Source organism: Sapajus apella, unplaced genomic scaffold, assembly GCF_009761245.1.
Source record: "Sapajus apella isolate SASKATOON/1434 unplaced genomic scaffold, GSC_monkey_1.0 scaffold47, whole genome shotgun sequence".
NCBI lineage: Eukaryota > Metazoa > Chordata > Mammalia > Primates > Cebidae > Sapajus > Sapajus apella.
The window spans coordinates 15,243,777-15,262,826 of record NW_022436987.1 but is presented as its reverse complement, the minus strand read 5'-3'; the positions used below and the strand labels follow the sequence as shown (position 1 = coordinate 15,262,826).

General features: G+C 40.1%; 1 protein-coding gene across 11 annotated transcripts in view; it reads right to left on the bottom strand.

Moving 5' to 3' along the window:
- Positions 1 to 19,050, bottom strand: part of PRMT3 (protein arginine methyltransferase 3) — a 135,920-nt gene that overhangs the window by 26,822 nt on the left and 90,048 nt on the right. For 2 of the 11 annotated variants that reach the window (XR_004257627.1, XR_004257626.1), the window contains exon 14: positions 6,564 to 6,683. The exons of 8 other annotated variants lie outside the window; for them this stretch is intronic. Coding sequence is in view for 1 of the 3 variants with exons in the window: in XM_032240976.1 (XP_032096867.1) it covers positions 6,645 to 6,683 (39 nt within the window). In the remaining 2 variants the exon portion in view is untranslated. Of the gene's footprint in view, positions 1 to 6,366; positions 6,684 to 19,050 lie in introns of those variants that run through there. One more of the 11 variants, XM_032240976.1, reaches the window with a different exon arrangement.

The following is a 19,050-nucleotide window of genomic DNA, read 5'->3' as shown; positions in this document are numbered from 1 at the left end:
GTAGTGCTCCCCTCCCTGTGTCCATGTGTTCTCATTGTTCAACACCCGCCTATGAGTGAGAACATGCGGTGTTTGATCTTCTGCTCTTCTGTCAGTTTGCTGAGAATGATGGTTCCCAGGTTCATCCATGTCCCTACAAAGGACCCAAACTCATCGTTTCTGATGGCTGCATAATATTCCATGGTGTATATGTGCCACATTTTCCCTATCCACTCTATCGTTGATGGGCATTTGGGTTGGTTCCAGGTCTTTGCTATTGTAAACAGTGCTGCAATGAACATTCGTGTACACGTGTCCTTATAGTAGAACGATTTGTAATCCTTTGGATATATACCCAGTAATGGGATTGCTGGGTCAAATGGAATTTCTATTTCTAGGTCCTTGAGGAATCGCCACACTGTCTTCCACAATGGTTGCACTAATTTACACTCCCACCAACAGTGCAACAGTGTTCCTATTTCTCCACATCCTCTCCAGCATCTGTTGTCTCCAGATTTTTTAATGATCGCCATTCTAACCGGCGTGAGATGGTATCTCAGTGTAGTTTTGATTTGCATTTTCTCTGATGACCAGTGATGATGAGCATTTTTTCATATGTTTGTTGGCCTCACGTATGTCTTCTTTTGAGAAGTGTCTGTTCATATCCTTTGCCCACTTTTGAATGGGCTTGTTAGTTTTTTTCTTGTAAATCTGCTTTAGTTCTTTGTAAATTACGGATATCAGCCCTTTGTCAGATGGGTAAACTGCAAAAATTTTTTCCCAATCTGTTGGTTGCCGATTCACTCTAATGATTGTTTCTTTTGCTGTGCAGAAGCTGTGGAGTTTGATTAGGTCCCATTTGTCTATTTTGGCTTTTGTTGTCAATGCGTTTGGCGTTTTGGTCATGAAGTCCTTGCCTACACCTACGTCCTGAATGGTTTTGCCTAGATTTTCTTCTAGGGTTTTTATGGTGTTAGGTCTTATGTTTAAGTCTTTAATCCATCTGGAGTTAATTTTAGTGTAAGGTGTCAGGAAGGGGTCCAGTTTCTGCTTTCTGCACATGGCTAGCCAGCTTTCCCAACACCATTTATTGAACAGGGAATCCTTTCCCCATTGCTTGTTTTTGTCTGGTTTGTCAAAGATCAGATGGTTGTAGATATGTTGTGTTGCCTCCGAGACCTCTGTTCTGTTCCATTGGTCTATATCTCTGTTTTGGTACCAGTACCATGCTGTTTTGATTACTGTAGCCTTGTAGTATAGTTTGAAGTCTGGTAGTGTGATGCCCCCCGCTTTGTTCTTTTTGCTTAGAATTGACTTGGCTATGCGGGCTCTCTTTTGGTTCCATATGAAGTTTAAGGTGGTTTTTTCCAGTTCTGCAAAGAAGGTCATTGGTAGCTTGATGGGGATAGCATTGAATCTGTAAATTACTTTGGGCAGTATGGCCATTTTCACGATATTGATTCTTCCTAACCATGAACATGGGATGTTTCTCCATCTGTTTGTGTCCTCTCTTATTTCGTTGAGCAGTGGCTTGTAGTTCTCCTTGAAGAGGTCCTTTACATTCCTTGTTAGTTGTATTCCTAGGTATTTTATTCTCTTTGTGGCAATTGTGAATGGAAGTTTGTTCTTGATTTGGCTCTCTTTAAGTCTGTTATTGGTGTATAGGAATGCATGTGATTTTTGCACATTGATTTTGTATCCTGAGACTTTGCTGAACTTGCTTATCAGTTTCAGGAGGTTTGGGGCTGAGATGATGGGGTCTTCTAGATATACAATCATGTCGTCTGCAAATAGAGACAATTTGACTTCCTCCTTTCCTATTTGAATGCCCTTTATTTCTTTCTCTTGTCTGATTGCTCTGGCTAGAACTTCTAATACTATATTGAATAGCAGTGGTGAGAGCGGGCATCCTTGTCTGGTGCCACATTTCAAGGGGAATGCTTTCAGTTTTTGCCCATTCAGTATGATATTGGCTGTTGGTTTGTCATAAATAGCTTTTATTATTTTGAGATACGTTCCATTGATACCTAGCTTACTGAGTGTTTTTAGCATAAAGGGCTGTTGAATTTTGTCAAAGGCCTTCTCTGCATCAATTGAGATAATCATGTGGTTTTTGTCTTTGGTTCTGTTTATGTGGTGAATTACGTTTATAGACTTGCGTATGTTGAACCAGCCTTGCATCCCCGGGATGAAGCCTACTTGATCATGGTGGATAAGCTTTTTGATGTGCTGTTGCAATCGGCTTGTCAGTATTTTATTGAAGATTTTTGCATCTATGTTCATCATGGATATTGGCCTGAAGTTTTCTTTTCTTGTTGAGTCTCTGCCGGGTTTTGGAATCAGGATGATGTTGGTCTCATAAAATGATTTGGGAAGAATTCCCTCTTTTTGTATTGTTTGGAATAGTTTCAGAAGAAATGGTACCAGCTCCTCTTTGTATGTGTGGTAGAATTCAGCTGTGAACCCATCTGGACCTGGGCTTTTTTTGGGTGGTAAGCTCTTAATTGCTGCCTCAACTTCAGACCTTGTTATGGGTCTGTTCAGGGTTTCGGCTTCTTCCTGGTTTAGGCTTGGCAGGAGGCAAGTGTCCAGGAATTTATCCATTTCTTCCAGGTTTATTAGTTTGTGTGCATAGAGTTGTTTGTAATAATCTCTGATGATGGTTTGAATTTCTGTGGAATCTGTGGTGATATCCCCTTTATCGTTTTTTATTGCATCAATTTCGTTATTCTCTCTTTTCTTTTTTATTAATCTGGCTAGTGGTCTGTCTATTTTGTTGATCTTTTCAAAAAACCAGCTCCTGGATTTATTGATTTTTTGAAGGGTTTTTTGTGTCTCTATCTCCTTCAGTTCTGCTCTGATCTTAGCTATTTCTTGTCTTCTGCTAGACTTTGAGTTTTTTTGATCTTGCTCCTCTAGCTCTTTCAGTTTTGACGATAGGGTGTCAATTTTTGATCTCTCCTTGCTTCTCATGTGGGCACTTATTGCTATATATTTTCCTCTAGAGACTGCTTTAAATGTGTCCCAGAGATTCTGGTATGTTGTGTCTTCATTCTCGTTGGTTTCGAAGAACATCTTTATTTCTGCCTTCATTTCATTGTTTATCCAGTCAACATTCAAGAGCAAGTTGTTCAGTTTCCATGAAGCTGTGCGGTTCTGAGTTAGTTTTTGAATTCTGAGTTCTAACTTGATTGCACTGTGGTCTGAGAGACTGTTTGTTACGATTTCCGTTCTTTTGCATTTGCTGAGGAGTGATTTACTCCCAATTATGTGGTCAATTTTAGAGTAGGTGTGATGTGGTGCTGAGAAGAATGTATATTCTGTGGATTTGGGGTGGAGAGTTCTGTAAATGTCTATTAGGTTTGCTTGGTCCAGGTCTGAGTTCAAGTCCTGGATATCCTTGTTAATTTTCTGTCTGGTTGATCTGTCTAATGTTGACAATGGGGTGTTAAAGTCTCCCACTATTATTGTGTGGGAGTCTAAGTCCCTTTGTAAGTCATTAAGAACTTGCCTTATGTATCTGGGTGCTCCTGTATTGGGTGTGTATATATTTAGGATCGTTAGCTCTTCTTGTTGCATTGATCCTTTTACCATTATGTAATGTCCCTCTTTGTCTCTTATGATCTTTGTTGCTTTAAAGTCTAATTTATCAGAGATGAGAATTGCAACTCCTGCTTTTTTTTTGCTCTCCATTTGCTTGGTAAATCTTCCTCCATCCCTTTATTTTGAGCCTTTGTGTATCCTTGCATGTGAGATGGGTTTCCTGGATACAGCACACCGATGGGTTTTGTCTTTTTATCCAATTTGTCAGTCTGTGTCTTTTGATTGGGGCGTTTAGTCCATTTACATTTAGGGTTAATATTGTTATGTGTGAATTTGATACTGCCATTTTGGTGCTAGCTGGCTGTTTTGCCCTTTAGTTGAGCTGGTACTTGTTGTTCCTTTATATGTGTAGAGCCTCTTTCAGGAGCTCTTGTAGAGCTGGCCTGGTGGTGACGAAATCTCTGAGTACTTGCATGTTCCCAAAGGATTTTATTTTTCCTTCACTTATGAAGCTTAGTTTGGCTGGATAGGAGATTCTGGGTTGAAAGTTCTTTTCTTTAAGGATGTTGAATATTGGCCCCCATTCTCTTCTGGCTTGTAGGGTTTCTGCTGAGAGATCTGCTGTGAGTCTGATGGGCTTCCCTTTGTGGGTAACCCGACCTTTCTCTCTGGCTGCCCTTAGTATTTTCTCCTTCATTTCGACCCTGGTGAATCTGACGATTATGTGCCTTGGGGTTGCTCTTCTTGACGAATATCTTTGTGGTGTTCTCTGTATTTCCTGGACTTGAATGTTTGCCTGCCTTGCTAGGTTGGGGAAGTTTTCCTGGATAATATCCTGCAGAGCATTTTCCAGCTTGGATTCATTCTCTTCGTCGCATTCGGGTACGCCTATCAAACGTAGATTAGGTCTTTTCACATAGTCCCACATTTCTTGGAGACTTTGTTCATTCCTTTTTACCCTTTTTTCTCCAGTCTTGCCTTCCCGTTTTATTTCATTGAGTTGATCTTCGACCTCTGATATCCTTTCTTCTGCTTGGTCAATTCGGCTGTTGATACTTGTGCATGCTTCACGAAGTTCTCGTGTTGCAGTTTTCAGCTCCATCAATTCACTTATATTCCTTTCTATTTTGTCCCTTCTCATTAGCATTTTGTCAAATCTTTTTTCAAGGTTCTTAGTTTCTTTGCATTTGGTTAGAACATGTTCTTTACGTTCACAGAAGTTTCTTACTACCCATCTTCTGAATTCTGATTCTGTCATTTCATCACACTCATTCTCCATCCAACCTTGTTCCCTTGCTGGCGAGGAGTTGTGATCCCTTTTAGGAGGAGAGGTGTTCTGGTTTCGGGTGTTTTCATCCTTTTTGCGCCGGTTTCTTCCCATCCTTAAGGATTTATCCACCTGTCGACTTTGTAGTTGCTGGCTTTCAGATTGGGTCTCAAATCTTTCAGATTGACGTTCTGTTTGTTGATGATGAGGTTATTTCTGCTTCTTGGTTTTCCTTCTGACAGTCTGGCCCCTCTGCTGTAGGTCTGCTGAGGTTCACTCCAGGCCCTGCTTGCCTGGGGTTCACCTGCAGCAGCTGTTGAACAGCAAGGGTTGTTACCAGTTTTCTTCTTCTATCTTTGTCCCAGAAGGATACCCGCCTAGTGTCAATCTGATCTCTCCTCTATGAGGTGTCTTTTTGGATATATAGGGGTCAGGGAGCTGCTTGAGGAGACGGTCTTTTCTTTATAGGAGCTCAAATGGTGAGCTGTGAGCTCTGTTGTTGTTCGTTCAGAGCTGCTGGGCAGGTACTTTTAGGTCTGCTGCAGCAGAACTCATAAACTGCTTTTTGTTCCCAGGTGCTCTGTCCCAGGGATTTAGGGCTTTATTTATGAGTTTCCGTTATGCTGCTGCCTTCTTTTTTTTTTTTTTTTTTTTTTTCCTTCAGACCTGCCCAGCCCAGCAAGGAGGCAGCCTAGTCACTGTCGGCCTATAGCAGCTTTGCTGAGCTGCTGTGGGCTGCGCCCCGCTGCCGAGTGAACTTCCCTGCAGTCCTGTTTATATGGGTGTAGTTAGAACTGCTTTGGCGATGGTGGCCCGCCTCTGTTGGGGCGGAGTCTCTGCTGTGGCGTGTTGCCTTGGCAACGGCGGGCTGCCTCAGCAATGGCGGGTTGCCTTGGCAACGGCGGGCTGCCTCGGTAATGGCGGACGCCCCTCCCCCACAGAGCTGGACTGTCCCGGGTTCAGCTGCGCTTGCTGTGAAATTCTCAATCCAGAGTATCTGGTCGCTGTTCTTTTGTGGGGGTGGGGCCAGCCGAGCCTGATCGCCTGGCTCCCTGCCTCAGAGCCTTTTTTAAGTTGGTGTTCCAGTCGCCTGTTGAAGAGGCGCCGGGGTCTGTTTGTTTTCCCCTGCGGCCACTCACTGCGCTGGCTTAAACAGCGGCACTGAGGTTTGTGGCGCTTTTTTTTCTTTTTTTTTTTTTTGCCCTGGAATCTACTGTCCTGGTTCTCTGCTCAGACCCCTTTTTGAACCAGCATATGGGCGACTTCCCGTGGCTCCAATCGCCAGCCAAAAGGGCACCCGGACCGGTGTATTTTGTACGGAGAACCGCGGCTCCGGGGCGCCGACAAAGCAGCCGCGTGGGGCAGAGCAGCGGCGCTGGTCGGCGCCGGCCGGCGCTGGCCGGCACAGCAGCACTGGCCACAACAGCCGCGCTGGCGAGCGTGGAGCACCTCTGCCCGGGAATTTCCTAGTCTGTGGGCAATAAAAACGCGGCGTCCACTCACCCTCTGCGCTTTCACTGGGAGCTGCAATCCTGAGCTGTTCCTAAACGGCCATCTTGGATCTCCCCCTCCTATTTAGCTCTTCTTTAAAGGTAATTCCAGCACCATAGCTCCACCAACTTGGAGATTTTTTTTTTTCCTTTGCTCTTTGCAGTTTTACTAGGATATGTCTAGGTGTGGGTTTCTCTTCCCTCTTTTAAACTGAGATATAATTCATATACCATGCAATTTACCCATTTAAATTGTACAATTCAATGTTCTTTAGTGTACTCACAGCTGTGTAACCATCATTACAATCTAATTTTAAAACATTTCATTTCCCTCAAAAGAAATCTTCCATCCATTCTCCTCTTATTCAGTCTGTGGCTTCAGATATACCTATTCTAGATATTTCCTATAAATGGAATTATAAAACAGATGGTCTTTTTACTTAGCATGCTGTTTTTAAGGTTTAAGCATGTTATAATCATGTTTCATTCATTCTTATGGCTGAATAATATTCCATTGAATGGATATGCCAAATTTTACTTATCCATTCTGTAGGTGATGGATATTTGAATTACTTCCATTTCTTAGCTATTACAAATAATACTGCTATAAACATTTGCGTGGACATATGTTTTCATTTCTCTTAGATATACACCTAAGAGTATATCTTAGGTGTATATCTTAGGCAAAATAACAATGGGATGACATTTTAAAATTAGACCATTTAGGTTATGTTGCATTTCTTAAATTGTTATTGTCTTTCATCTGTTTTGGAAAATTCTTAGCCATCATCTCTTCAAATATTGTAATATCCTCATCCTCCTTTTCTCTGGGATTCTCATTTACATGTATGTGTAATTAGACCTTTTCTGTATCCACATTATTTCTTGCCCTTCCCTCTGTCTCATTCTTGCATCTCTCCAGGCTTCTTGCTGTTTTTTTTTTTTTTTTTTGAGATGGAGTCTTGCTCTGTCACCCAGGCTGCAGTGTCTGCTATAACTAATTCCTAGAGTACCTACAGTTCTGTTTTTATTGTCTACTGTTTCAACTGGTTCTTGATTCATGTTTTGTGTCCTTGTGTGACTGATAACCTCGGAATATGTTTTGAACATTAATATTTGAAAAACTTCTTTCAGAAAGAAATTTTGTTACTTCAAAGAACCTGGGGGGCATGAGCGAACTGAGATCTTAATCTAATATCAGGGTTTGAGATTTCCTGGGCCACCCAGATGACTTGAAGGTGTGCTGCAGTCCATGCAAGGGTTCCTTTACCTCTCTCATACCTTACTGTTGGGCACAATCTTTGGTTTCAACGCAAAGTGCTGCAGAACTGTAAGGGTCTCATTTTGTATTCCTACCCATATGAGGCTATATCAAAAGGGCTATACAAGTCTTTTAGCTCCTTCCTCTGAATTGGTAAATGCTTATAGGGCAAAAGCAGCCTCAAATGTTAGTCTCATTTTTCAGATTACCTTCTTTTCTGAGTCTTGGCTTGGTAGTACTTCCTTATTTGGTAACTTCAAATGAAGAGCATTTAACATTTTTTTCAACATTTCTAGCTATTCTCAGCAAAAGGGTTTCTCCATTTTATGTGGCTCACCACTACAAGAAGAAGATTATTCAATGTAATCTTTTTCCTAAGGCCCCCTACCTGTATGATAAAGACATATCAGAGACTGGACAATTTACAAAAGAAAGAGGTTTAATTGGACTTACAGGTCCACGTGGATGAGGAAGCCTCACAGTCATGGTAGAAGGCAAGGAGGAGCAAGTCACGTCTTACATGGATAGCGGCAGGCAAAAAAGAGCTTGTGCATGAACACTCCCCCTTATAATAACCATCAGATCTTGTGAGACTCACTGTCATGAGAGCAGTGCTGGAAAGACCTGCCCCCATGATTGAATTACCTCCTGGTCGGTCCCTTCTACAACATACGGGAATTCAAGACAAGGTTTGCCTGCATCCCCACCCAAATCTTACAACTGTAACAACTCTCCCCCAATTCTTAAACTAACTCCTCATTTGTTATGCCTCAGTTTCAACATTACTTCCTCTGGGCAGCCTTCTTTAATCCCAGAGTAGGTTATGATATACCCACTAAATGTTCCTCCACTCCCTGTAATAACACTCACTATATTTATAATACTTTTTGTTCAATGTTTGTTCAATTGTAGATCCCAATAGCCCCTTGAGGGCAGTCTCACCATTTCTTAGTTCACCTCTGTATCCTCACTGCTTAAGCATAATGCCTGGGTTACAAAGGCATGAAATATCCTGGAATGTTCAGGGACTATAAGAAATCAGTATAATTTATTCAGTAAACTATTTGTTAAATGATGAGATAAAATACGTTCAACCTGTCCCAACCTTTGGTAAAAGGAAATGATGATGCTTTATCTTGTAACATCCTATTTGTAATTCAAAACTGAGATCAGATGTAACTACTTCAGAGACATAGTCTGTCATCTGTACAATTAATCACTTCCCATTAATACAACACATATGGTATTAGAAAGGCTTTCACGAAGAAGCCACACTTAGGGTAAAACTTTAAAGACGAGCAGGGATCAGGGAAAGGAAGAGTATGCAAGGCTAAAGGTGTCTTTTATATGCCTCTGCTATTAAATTCTATTACAAAACATGACATTACACTTCTCCATTTATGTTGGCCTCTCCTTCTAAATGAATGTCTTTAGAGCTAGAAACTACATTTCGATTCTTTGTTGTATTCATAGTGCCTAGCACAGAAGCCCACACATAGTGTTCAGTACATGTTGTTTGAATGAAAAATGATGTTGATAATTTTTTTTGCAATCTCTGCCATTTAAAAAGGCTTGTACATGCCTATGTCCTGAATGGTATTGTGTAGGTTTTCTTCTATGGTTTTTATGGTGTTAGGTTTTATGTTGAAAGCTTTAATCCACCTGGAGTTAATTTTTGTATAAGGTGTAAGGAAGGGATCCAGTTTCAGCTTTCTGCACATGGCTAGCCAGTTTTCCCAACATCATTTATTAAATAGGGAATCCTTTTCCCATTGCTTATTTTTGTCAGGTTTGTCAAAGATCAGATGGTTGTAGATGTGTGGCATTGTTTCTGAAGTCTCTGTTCTGTTCCATTGGTCTACATCTCTGTTTTGGTACCAGTGCCATGCTGTTTTGATTACTGTAGCCTTGTAGTATAGTTTGAAGTCAGGTAGCGTGATGCCTCCAGCTGTTTTTTTTTGCTTAGGATTGTCTTGGCTATGCAGGCTCTTTTATGGTCCATATGAAGTTTAAGGTGTTTTTTTCCCCCAATTCTGTGAAGAAAGTCAATGGGAGCTTGATGGGGATAGCATTCAATCTATAAATTACTTTGGGCAGTATGGCCATTTTCACAGTATTGATTCTTTCTAACCATGAGCGGAGTATTTTTCCATCTGTTTGTGTCCTCTTATTTCCTTGAGCAGTGGTTTGTAGTTCTGCTTCAAGAGGTCTTTCACATCTCTTGTTACCTGCATGTTCTGCACGTGTATCCCAGAGCTTAAAGCATAATAAATTTAAAAAAAGAAAAAAAAAAAAAGGTTGCAGGCCACTGCTTCTCTAGATTTGTCTCCTCCTGCTCCATCACACATCATCAGTTTTCCACTACTTGATATAAATGATTACTGTTTCCTTATACCACACTTTTCATGCTGCTTTCCAATCTTCCCTAAAAACTACCCATTCAAAGGCCCTATGTTCCAGTCCTAGTTCCTCATATGGCAGAAAATACTATCAGTGTTAAGTAAACAGTATATTTTAAGAATACGTTCGTGGCTGGGCATGGTGGCTCACATCTGGAATCCCAGCACTTTGGGAGGCCAAAGTGGATGGATCACGAGGTGAGGGGTTTGAGACCAGCCTGGCCAACATGGTGAAACCCAGCTCTACTAAAAAAAAATAGAAAAATTAGCTGGGTGTGGTGGCAGGTGCCTGTAATCCTAGCTACTCGGGAGGCTGAGACAGGAGAATCATTTGAACCTGAAAGGTGGAGGTTGTAGTGAGCCAAGATCGTGCCACCGCACTCCAGCCTGGGTGAGAGGGCCAGACTCTGTCTCAAAAACCAACACACAAACAAACAAAAATTTGTTCACCTGAACAAACCAGCAGATACAATGAATTTTCAAATCAAGGCAGGACAAAAAAGAAATTACTTTTGTGGCTGCTGAAGTTTAAAACTGAAAACTATTAAAACTCATTTTTGTGTCTAGGTGACCAAATTCTACCAAATGCTGCTTGTCTTTATAATCCTTCAATAATATAAATTAACAGGTGGAACACTGAAAGAACTATTTAACAGACAATAAAAGGGGGGCAGATAAAAGATGTGATACACCCTATTTTCTGAAATGAATAGGTTTTTTTTTTTTGCTCTTTTGAAAATGTAAAAAGATGGCTACCACCTCACCACCTAAGTCCTTCTATTATGTACCCGACATGTAGGGTGGAAGTAAAAATCAGGTAGTACTTATTTATGTTTTTCATTTAGAAGTTGCCATTTTTTTGGCGGGGCGTGGTGGCTCACGTCTGTAATCCCAGCACTTTGGGAGCCTGCAAGGTGGGCGGATCACCTGAGGTCAGGAGAACAAGACCAGCCTGGCCAACAGAGCAAAACCCTGTCTCTACTAAAAAATACAAACATTAGCTGGGCATAGTGATGGGGACCTGTAATTCCAGCTACTTAAGGCAGAAGAATCACTTGAACCCAGGAGGCAGAGGTTGCAGTGAGCTGAGATCGCACTACTGCATTCCAGCCTGGGCGACAAGAGCGAAACTCCACCTCAAAAAAAAAAAAAAAAAAAAAGAAGTTGCCCATTTTTCAAAGAAGATAATTATACTAGTTATCTTTTGTTCTGGCTTTATAATTTCAAGTGTTTTTTTGGTTGCAATTTCTGGACACTGCTGGATGAGACAACAACTTACATCTCTGGGGCCCAAATTAAGTGTGGCCCATCCCATAACCATTGTGTTAGATGCTGAATGAAAAAAAGAGCCAGGACATATTTCTTGTTAAAGGAAAGGGCATTCTGTAATAGTGACATCATTGTCTTAGTGGTGTAACATTAAAAACATGATCCTTTGCAAAACTGTAGGTAGGAGGGATGTGGTCATGCTTTGAGAGGCAGCATTTCAAAACAAACTCTAATTTCTTTAGATTTTCAAGTGTGCAGAGAGACCTAAGGGTTTTCACTGCATACCTTTGCCTGTAAAGAAACTGGTCTTTGAGGTGGTACTTAAAGCCAAATCGGTTAGTTCATGAAATAAGTAAATCCCACCTATGAAATCACAGTCCTAAATTTCCATAAGCAAGTAAGTTAACAATAAACACAGATGGTCCTTTCTTTAGGGATATAGTAAGACAGGAAAGTGAATAAAAATATTACTTGGATCTTTTGTTGAACACTTTCTATATGCCATGTGTAGTGGTAAATATTTACATGAATTATTTCATTTATCACTGAAAATAACACCTAGAAGGTAGGTACTGGTGTTATTATCTCCATTTGAGATGAAAAAGCTGAAGTTTTAACCACAGTGCTACATTACCACTGTTTAAACTTTCCTCTGATTTTATTTGCATCTGTTGAGAGCTGATTTTTAGAGAACTTAGAAAAGAGAAAGATAATACTTTGACAAATATAAGGTACATTCTGAGCTACCTGGTATATGTATCAGATTTATTTTTCTAATAAATATTTCACTCATCTTTCCATAAGGACTGATTTCCTCCTATTAATACATACATACACATAAGATGTCTGTAAACATTAGGTTTAGGATTTTTAGAAGACCTTAATGCCAATATTCATGACGGTGTCTGTCAGAGCCTAAGTCAAAATAAATCTGAACTTGGGAAGATTACTTCCTTATAGGTCATTACTCTAGGAGTAACTGCCTGAATCAAAAAGGAAAATACCTGGTCAAAATCATTTCTTAAAACCATTGAATAATGTTAATTGACAGCCTCTGGGATAAGCCCTAGGGAGAGCCCCTCGGACATCTCTAAACAAGAGTCTACTCTTATTGATTATTTGATAAATACACTATTTTTGTGCTTATTGCTATCCTTCAGATATTTTAGTCCTGTTTGATTGTGATTATTTCTCTCGGAATTTATTGTCCTTCAACATTGCTGATTTCAAGCAAAAACCTATGCCTATCTAGAATTAAATGATTATAATATAGCTTAAGAATTGTAAGATTACACTCAAATTGTATTTTAGAACAATTTGATATTCAAATCCATTTGTAATATCACTGAATTTGAGGCTTAGAATCAGAATTAATGAATTTTTAAAATGCCGATACGATATCTTTAATGCCTCTGAAATTTAAATAATGAATTAAATTCAGAAGCATTATTTTCAGCATGGCTTTCAAAAGAGAATCAGGCACACAAATCTCTAACAACTCTATGGATAGGTTATTTTACTCAACTGCAGTGTTCCTCATTTTGTGGATTTTTACATTCTAAGTTTAAGTATGATTTCTATATTACAGGCAATTCCTCCCACTATTCTAGGCAATGAACATATCTGATTTCTTTCTATCCTTCATTTTCCAAACCCAGAGAGTCAAGAGCCCTTGATTCCCTCCGGTACCTACTCAACTACCAGGGCCCTGGGTTTCCAGCACAAAACTGGGTGGCTGTTTGGGCAGAAACCAAGCTAGCCACAGCATTTTCTTTTTTCATACTCCAGTGGTGCCTGGAATGCAGGTAAGACTGAACTGTTCACTCCCCTGGAAATGAAGCCAGGGACCCAAGTGGTCTGGCTCAGCGGGTCCCACCCCCACAAAGACCAGCAAGCTAAGATCTGCTGGCCTGAAATTCTCCTAACCAGCACAGCAGTCTGAGATTGACCTGGGTTGTTGGAGCTCGGTAGGGGGAGGGGCGTCCACCATTGCTGAGGCTTGAGTAGGTGGTTTCAACCCCACGGTGTAAGTAAAACTGCCCAGTAATTTGAACTGGGTGGAGCCCAACACAGCTCAGCAGCTGTAGGCTATGTCTCACTAGATGTCCTCGCTGGGCAGAGCATCTCTGAAAAAAGGCAGCAGCCAGTTAGGGACTTACAAATAAAGCCCCCCACCTTCCTGGGAAAAGCGGTGGCAGTGGGTACAGCTTCAGCAGACCTAAACGTCCCTGTCTGGCAGCTCTGAAGAGGGCAGTGGGTTTCCCGGCACAGCGTTTGAGCTCTGATAAGGGACAGACTGTCTCCTCAAGTGGCGCCCTGACCCCTGTGTATCCGGACTGAGAGAGACCTCCCAGTAGGGGCCAACAGAAACCTCATACAGGACAGCTCTGGTTGTCATTTGGTGGGTACCCCTCTGGGATGAAGCTACCAGAGAAAGGAACAGGCAGCAATATTTGCTGTTCTGCAGCCCCCACAGATGATTCCCAGGCAAGCAGGGTCTGGAGTGGACCTCCAACAGACCTAGAGCAGAGGGGCCTGATTGTTAGAAGGAAAACTAACAAACAGCAATAGTTTCAACATCAACAGAAAGGACGTCCATTCAAGAGACCCCATTCAAAGGTCACCAACCTCAAAGACCAAAGGAAGATAAATCCACGAAGACGGGAAGAAACCAGTACAAAAAGGGTAAAAACTCCAAAAACCAGAACACTTCCTCTCCATTAAGGGATCACAGCTCCTTGTCAGCCAGGGAACAAAACTGGATGGGGAATGAGTTTGACAAACTGACAGAAGCAGGCTTCAAAAGGTGGGTAATAGCAAACTTCTCTGAGCTAAAGGAGCATGTTCTAACCCAATGCAAGGAAGCTAAGAACTTAAAAAAATGTAACAAAATGCAAACTAGAATAACCAGTCTAGAGAAGAACATAAATGACATGATGGAGCTGAAAAACACAGCACAAGAACTTCGTGAGGCATACACAAGTTTCAATAGTTGAATCGATCAAGCGGATGAAAGGAGATCAGAGATTGAAGACCAACTCAAATGAAATAAAGTGAGAAGACAAGATTAGAGAAAAAAAGAGTGAAAAGAAATGAATAAAGACTCCAAGAAATATGGGATTACATGAAAAGATCAAATCTATGTTTGATTGGTGTACCTGAAAGTGATGGGGAGAATGAAACCAAGTTGGAAAACACTCTTCAGGATATTATCCAGAACTTCCCCAACCTAGCAAGACAGGCCAACATTCAAATTTAGGAAATACAGAGAACATCACAAAGATATTCCTTGAGAAGAGCAACCCCAAGACACATAATCATCAGATTCACCAAGCTTGAAATGAAAACATGCTAAGGGCAGCCAGAGATAAAGTTCAGTTACCTACAAAGGGAAGCCCATCAGACTAACTGTGGATCTCTGGGCAGAAATCCTACAAGACAGAAGAGAGTGGGGGCCAATATTCAACATTCTTAGATAGAAAATTCTGGGTTGAAAATTCTAAGCTTCATAAGTGAAGGAGAAAGAAATTCCTTTACGGACAAGTAACTGCTGAGAGATTTTGTCACCATCAGGCCTGCCCTACAAGAACTCCTGAAGGAAGCACTAAACATGGAAAGGAATGACCAGTACCAGCCACTGCAAAAACATACCAAATTGTAAAGACCATCAATGCTAGGAAGAAACTGCATCAACTAATGGGCAAAATAACCAGCTAGCATCATAATGGCAGGATCAAATTCACACATAACAATACTAACCTTAAATGTAAATGGGCTAAATGCCCCAATTAAAAGACACAGACTGGCAAAGTGGATAAAGAGTCAAGACTCATCAGTGTGCTGTACTCAGGAGACCCATCTCATGTGCAATGACACACATAGGCTCAAACTAAAGGGATGGCAGAATATTTACCAAGCAAATGGAAAGGGGAAAAAAAAAAAAAAAGCCAGGGGTTGCAATCCTAGTTTCTGATAGAACAGATTTTAAACCATCAAAGATTAAAACAGACAAAGAAGGGCATTATATAATGGTAAAGGGATCAATGCAACCAGAAGAAAAATATATGTGCACCCAATGCAGGAGCATCTAGATTCATAAAGCAAGTTCTTAATGACCTACAAAGAGACTTAGACTCCCACACAATAATAGTGGGAGACTTTAAAACCCCACGGTCAACATTAGACAAATCAACAAGACAGAAAATTAACAAGGATATTTAGGACCGGAACTCAGCTCTGAACCAAGGGGTCCTAATAGACATCGATAGAACCCTCCACCCAAATCAAGAAAATATACATTCTTCTCAGCACCACACTGCACCTATTCTAAAATTGACCACATACTTGGAAGTAAAACACTCCTCAGCAAATGCAAAAGAATGGAAATCATAACAGTCTCTCAGACCACACTGCAATCAAATTAGAACTCAGGATTAAGAAATTAAAAACCACACAACTACATGGAAATGGAACAACCTGCTCCTGAACGACTACTGGATAAACAATGAAATGAAGGCAGAAATAAAAATGTTCTTCGAAACCAATGAGAACGAAGACACAACGTATCAGAATCTCTTGGAAACATTTAAAGCAGTGTGTAGAGGGAAATTTATAGCACTAAATGCACAAAAGAGAAAGCAGGAAAGATCTAAAATTGACACCTTAATATCAAAATTAAAAGAACTAGAGAAGCAAGAACAAATTAATTCAAAAGACAGCAGAAGACAAATAACTAAGATCAGAGCAGAACTGAAGGAGACAGAGACACAAAAAACCGTTCAAAAAAAAGAAATCAATGAATTCAGGAGCTGGTTTTTTGAAAAGATCAACAAAATAGACTGCTAGCCAGACTAATAAAGAAGAAAAGAGAGAAGAATCAAAATGCTAAAGACAGTATCACCACTGATCCCATAGAAACACAACTACCATCAGAGAATACTATAAACACCTCTACAACAATAAAACAAAATCTACAAGAAATGGATAAATTTCTGAACACTTACACCCTCCCAAGACTAAACCAGGAAGAAGTTGAATCCCTGAATAGACCAATAACAAGGTCTGAAATTCAGGCAGCAATTACTAGCCTTCCAACCAAAGAAAGTCCAGGCCCAGACAGGTTCACAGCTGAATTCTATCAGAAGTACAAAGAGAAGCTGGTACCATTCCTTCTAAAACTACTCTGAAGAATAGAAAAAGAGGGAATCCTCCCTAACTCATTTTATGAGGCCAACATCATCCTGATACCAAAACCTGGTAGAGACACAACTAAAAAAGAAAATTTCAGTCCAATATCCATGATGAACAGTGATGCAAAAATCCTCAATAAAATACAGGCAAACTGAATCCAACAGCACATCAAGAAGCTTAGCTATCACAATCAAGTTGGCTTCATGCCTGGGATGCAAGGCTGGTTCAACATACACAAATCAGTAAACATAATTCATCACATAAACAGAACCAAAGACAAAAACCACATGATTATCTCAATAGATGCAGAGAAGGCCTTCGACAAAATTCAACAGCCCTTCATACTAAAAACTCTCAATAAACTAGGTATTGATGGAACATATCTCAAAATAATAAGAGCTATTTATGACAAACCCACAGCCAGCATAATACTGAATGGGCAAAAACTGGAAGCATTCCCTTTGAAAACCGGCACAAGAAAAGGATGCCCTCTCTCACCACTCCTATTCAACATGGTCTTTGAAGTTCTGGCCAGGGCAATCAGGTAAGAGAAAGAAATAAAATGTATTCAAATAGGTAAAGAGGAAGTCAAATTGTCTCTGTTTGCAGACATGATTGTATATTCAGAAGACCCCACTGTCTCAGCCCAAAATCTCCTTAAGCTGATAAGCAACTTCAGCAAAGTCTCAGAATATAAAATCAATGTGCAGAAATCACAAGCATTCCTATACACCAGTAACAGAGAGCCAAACCATGAGTGAACTCCCATTCACTATTGTTACAAAGAGAATAAAATACCTAGCAATACAATTTACAAGGGATATGAAAGACCTCTTCAATGTCTAAACATTCAATGCTATCCCCATCAGGCTACTACTGACTTTCTTCACAGAATTGGAAAAAAACACCTTAAATTTCATATAGAACCAAGAAAGAAACTGTATAGCCAAGACTATTCTAAGACAAAAAAAAAAAAAAAAAAAGCTGGAGGCATCATGCTACCCGACTTCAAACTATACTACAAGGCAATAGTAACCAAAACAGAATGGTACTAGTACCTAAACAGATATATAGACCAATGGAACAGAACAGAGGCCTCAGAAATAATACCACACATCTACAACCATCTGATCTTTGACAAACCTGACAAAAACAAGCAATGGGGAAAGGATTCCCTGTTTAATAAATAGTGTTGGGAAAATTGGCTAGCTGTATGCAAAAAGCTGAAACTGGATCCCTTCCTTATACCTTATACAAAAATTAACTCAAGATGGATTAACCCTAGAAGAAAACCTAGGCAATACCATTCAGGACATAAGCATGGGTAAAGACCTCATGACTAAAACACCAAAAGCAATGTCAACAAATGCCAAGATAGACAAATGGGTTTTAATTAAAATAAAGAGCTTCTGCACAGCAAAAGAAACTATCATCAGAGTGAATAGGCAACCTACAGAATGGGAGAAAATTTTTGCAGTCTACCCATATGACAAAGGGCTAATATCCACAATCTACAAAGAACTTAAATAAATTTACAGAAGAAAATCAAACAACTCCATCAAAAAGTGGGTGAAGGATATGAACAGACACTTCTCAGAAGGAGACATTTATGCAGCCAACAAACTTATGAAAAAAAAGCTCATCATCACTGGTCATTAGAGAAAGGCAAATTAAAACCACATTGAGATACCATCTCACACCAGTTAGAATGGTAAGCATTAAAAAGTCAGGAGACAGATGCTGGAGAGGATGTGGAGAAATAGAAACACTTTACACAGTTGGTGGGAGTGTAAATTAGTTCATCCACTGTGGAAGACAATGTGGTGATTCCTCAAGGATCTAAAACTAGAAATACCATTTGACCCAGCAATCCCATTACTGAGTATATACCCAAAGGATTATAAAACATTCAGTTATAAAGACACATGCACATGTATGTTCATTGCAGCACTGTTCACAATAGCAAAGACTTGGAGCCAACTCAAATGCCCATCAATGATAGACTGGATAAAGAAATTGTGGCATATATACACCATGGAATACTACTCAGCCATAAAAAAGGATGAGTTCATGTCCTTTGCAGGGACATGGATGAAGCTGGAAACCATCATTCTCAGCAAACTAACATAAGAACAGAAGACCAAACATTGCATGTTTTCACTTATATCACACACTGGGGCCTAACGGGCTGGGTGGGTAGGGGAGGGATAGCATTAGGAGAAATACCTAATGTAGATGATGGGATGATGGATACAGCCAACCACCAAGGCACGTGTATACCTATGTAACAAACCTGCATGTTCTGAACATGTACCCCTGAACTTAAAGTACAATAAAAAAAAAAATAAAATGGAGGACAAAATCATCTGTACTACTGAGACCATTATTTCTCTTACAGACTTTCTTTTTAACTGAATGCTTAAAGTATTTGCATGAATCATATCTGCATATGATACCACTCTACTGGTTTTGCTTTAAAAAAAAAAAAAGAAAAAGAAAAAAAACAAGCTTTTGGAACCCAACAGCCTCAAAGAACAGCATAGGTTAAAAAATACATCCCAGTTCAAGAGTGATTTATGTAATTTTACGATTGTTTAAAATGCTTTGTTAAATAGTGTCAGTAGCATATTTGTGGAGATATTTTCAAAATAG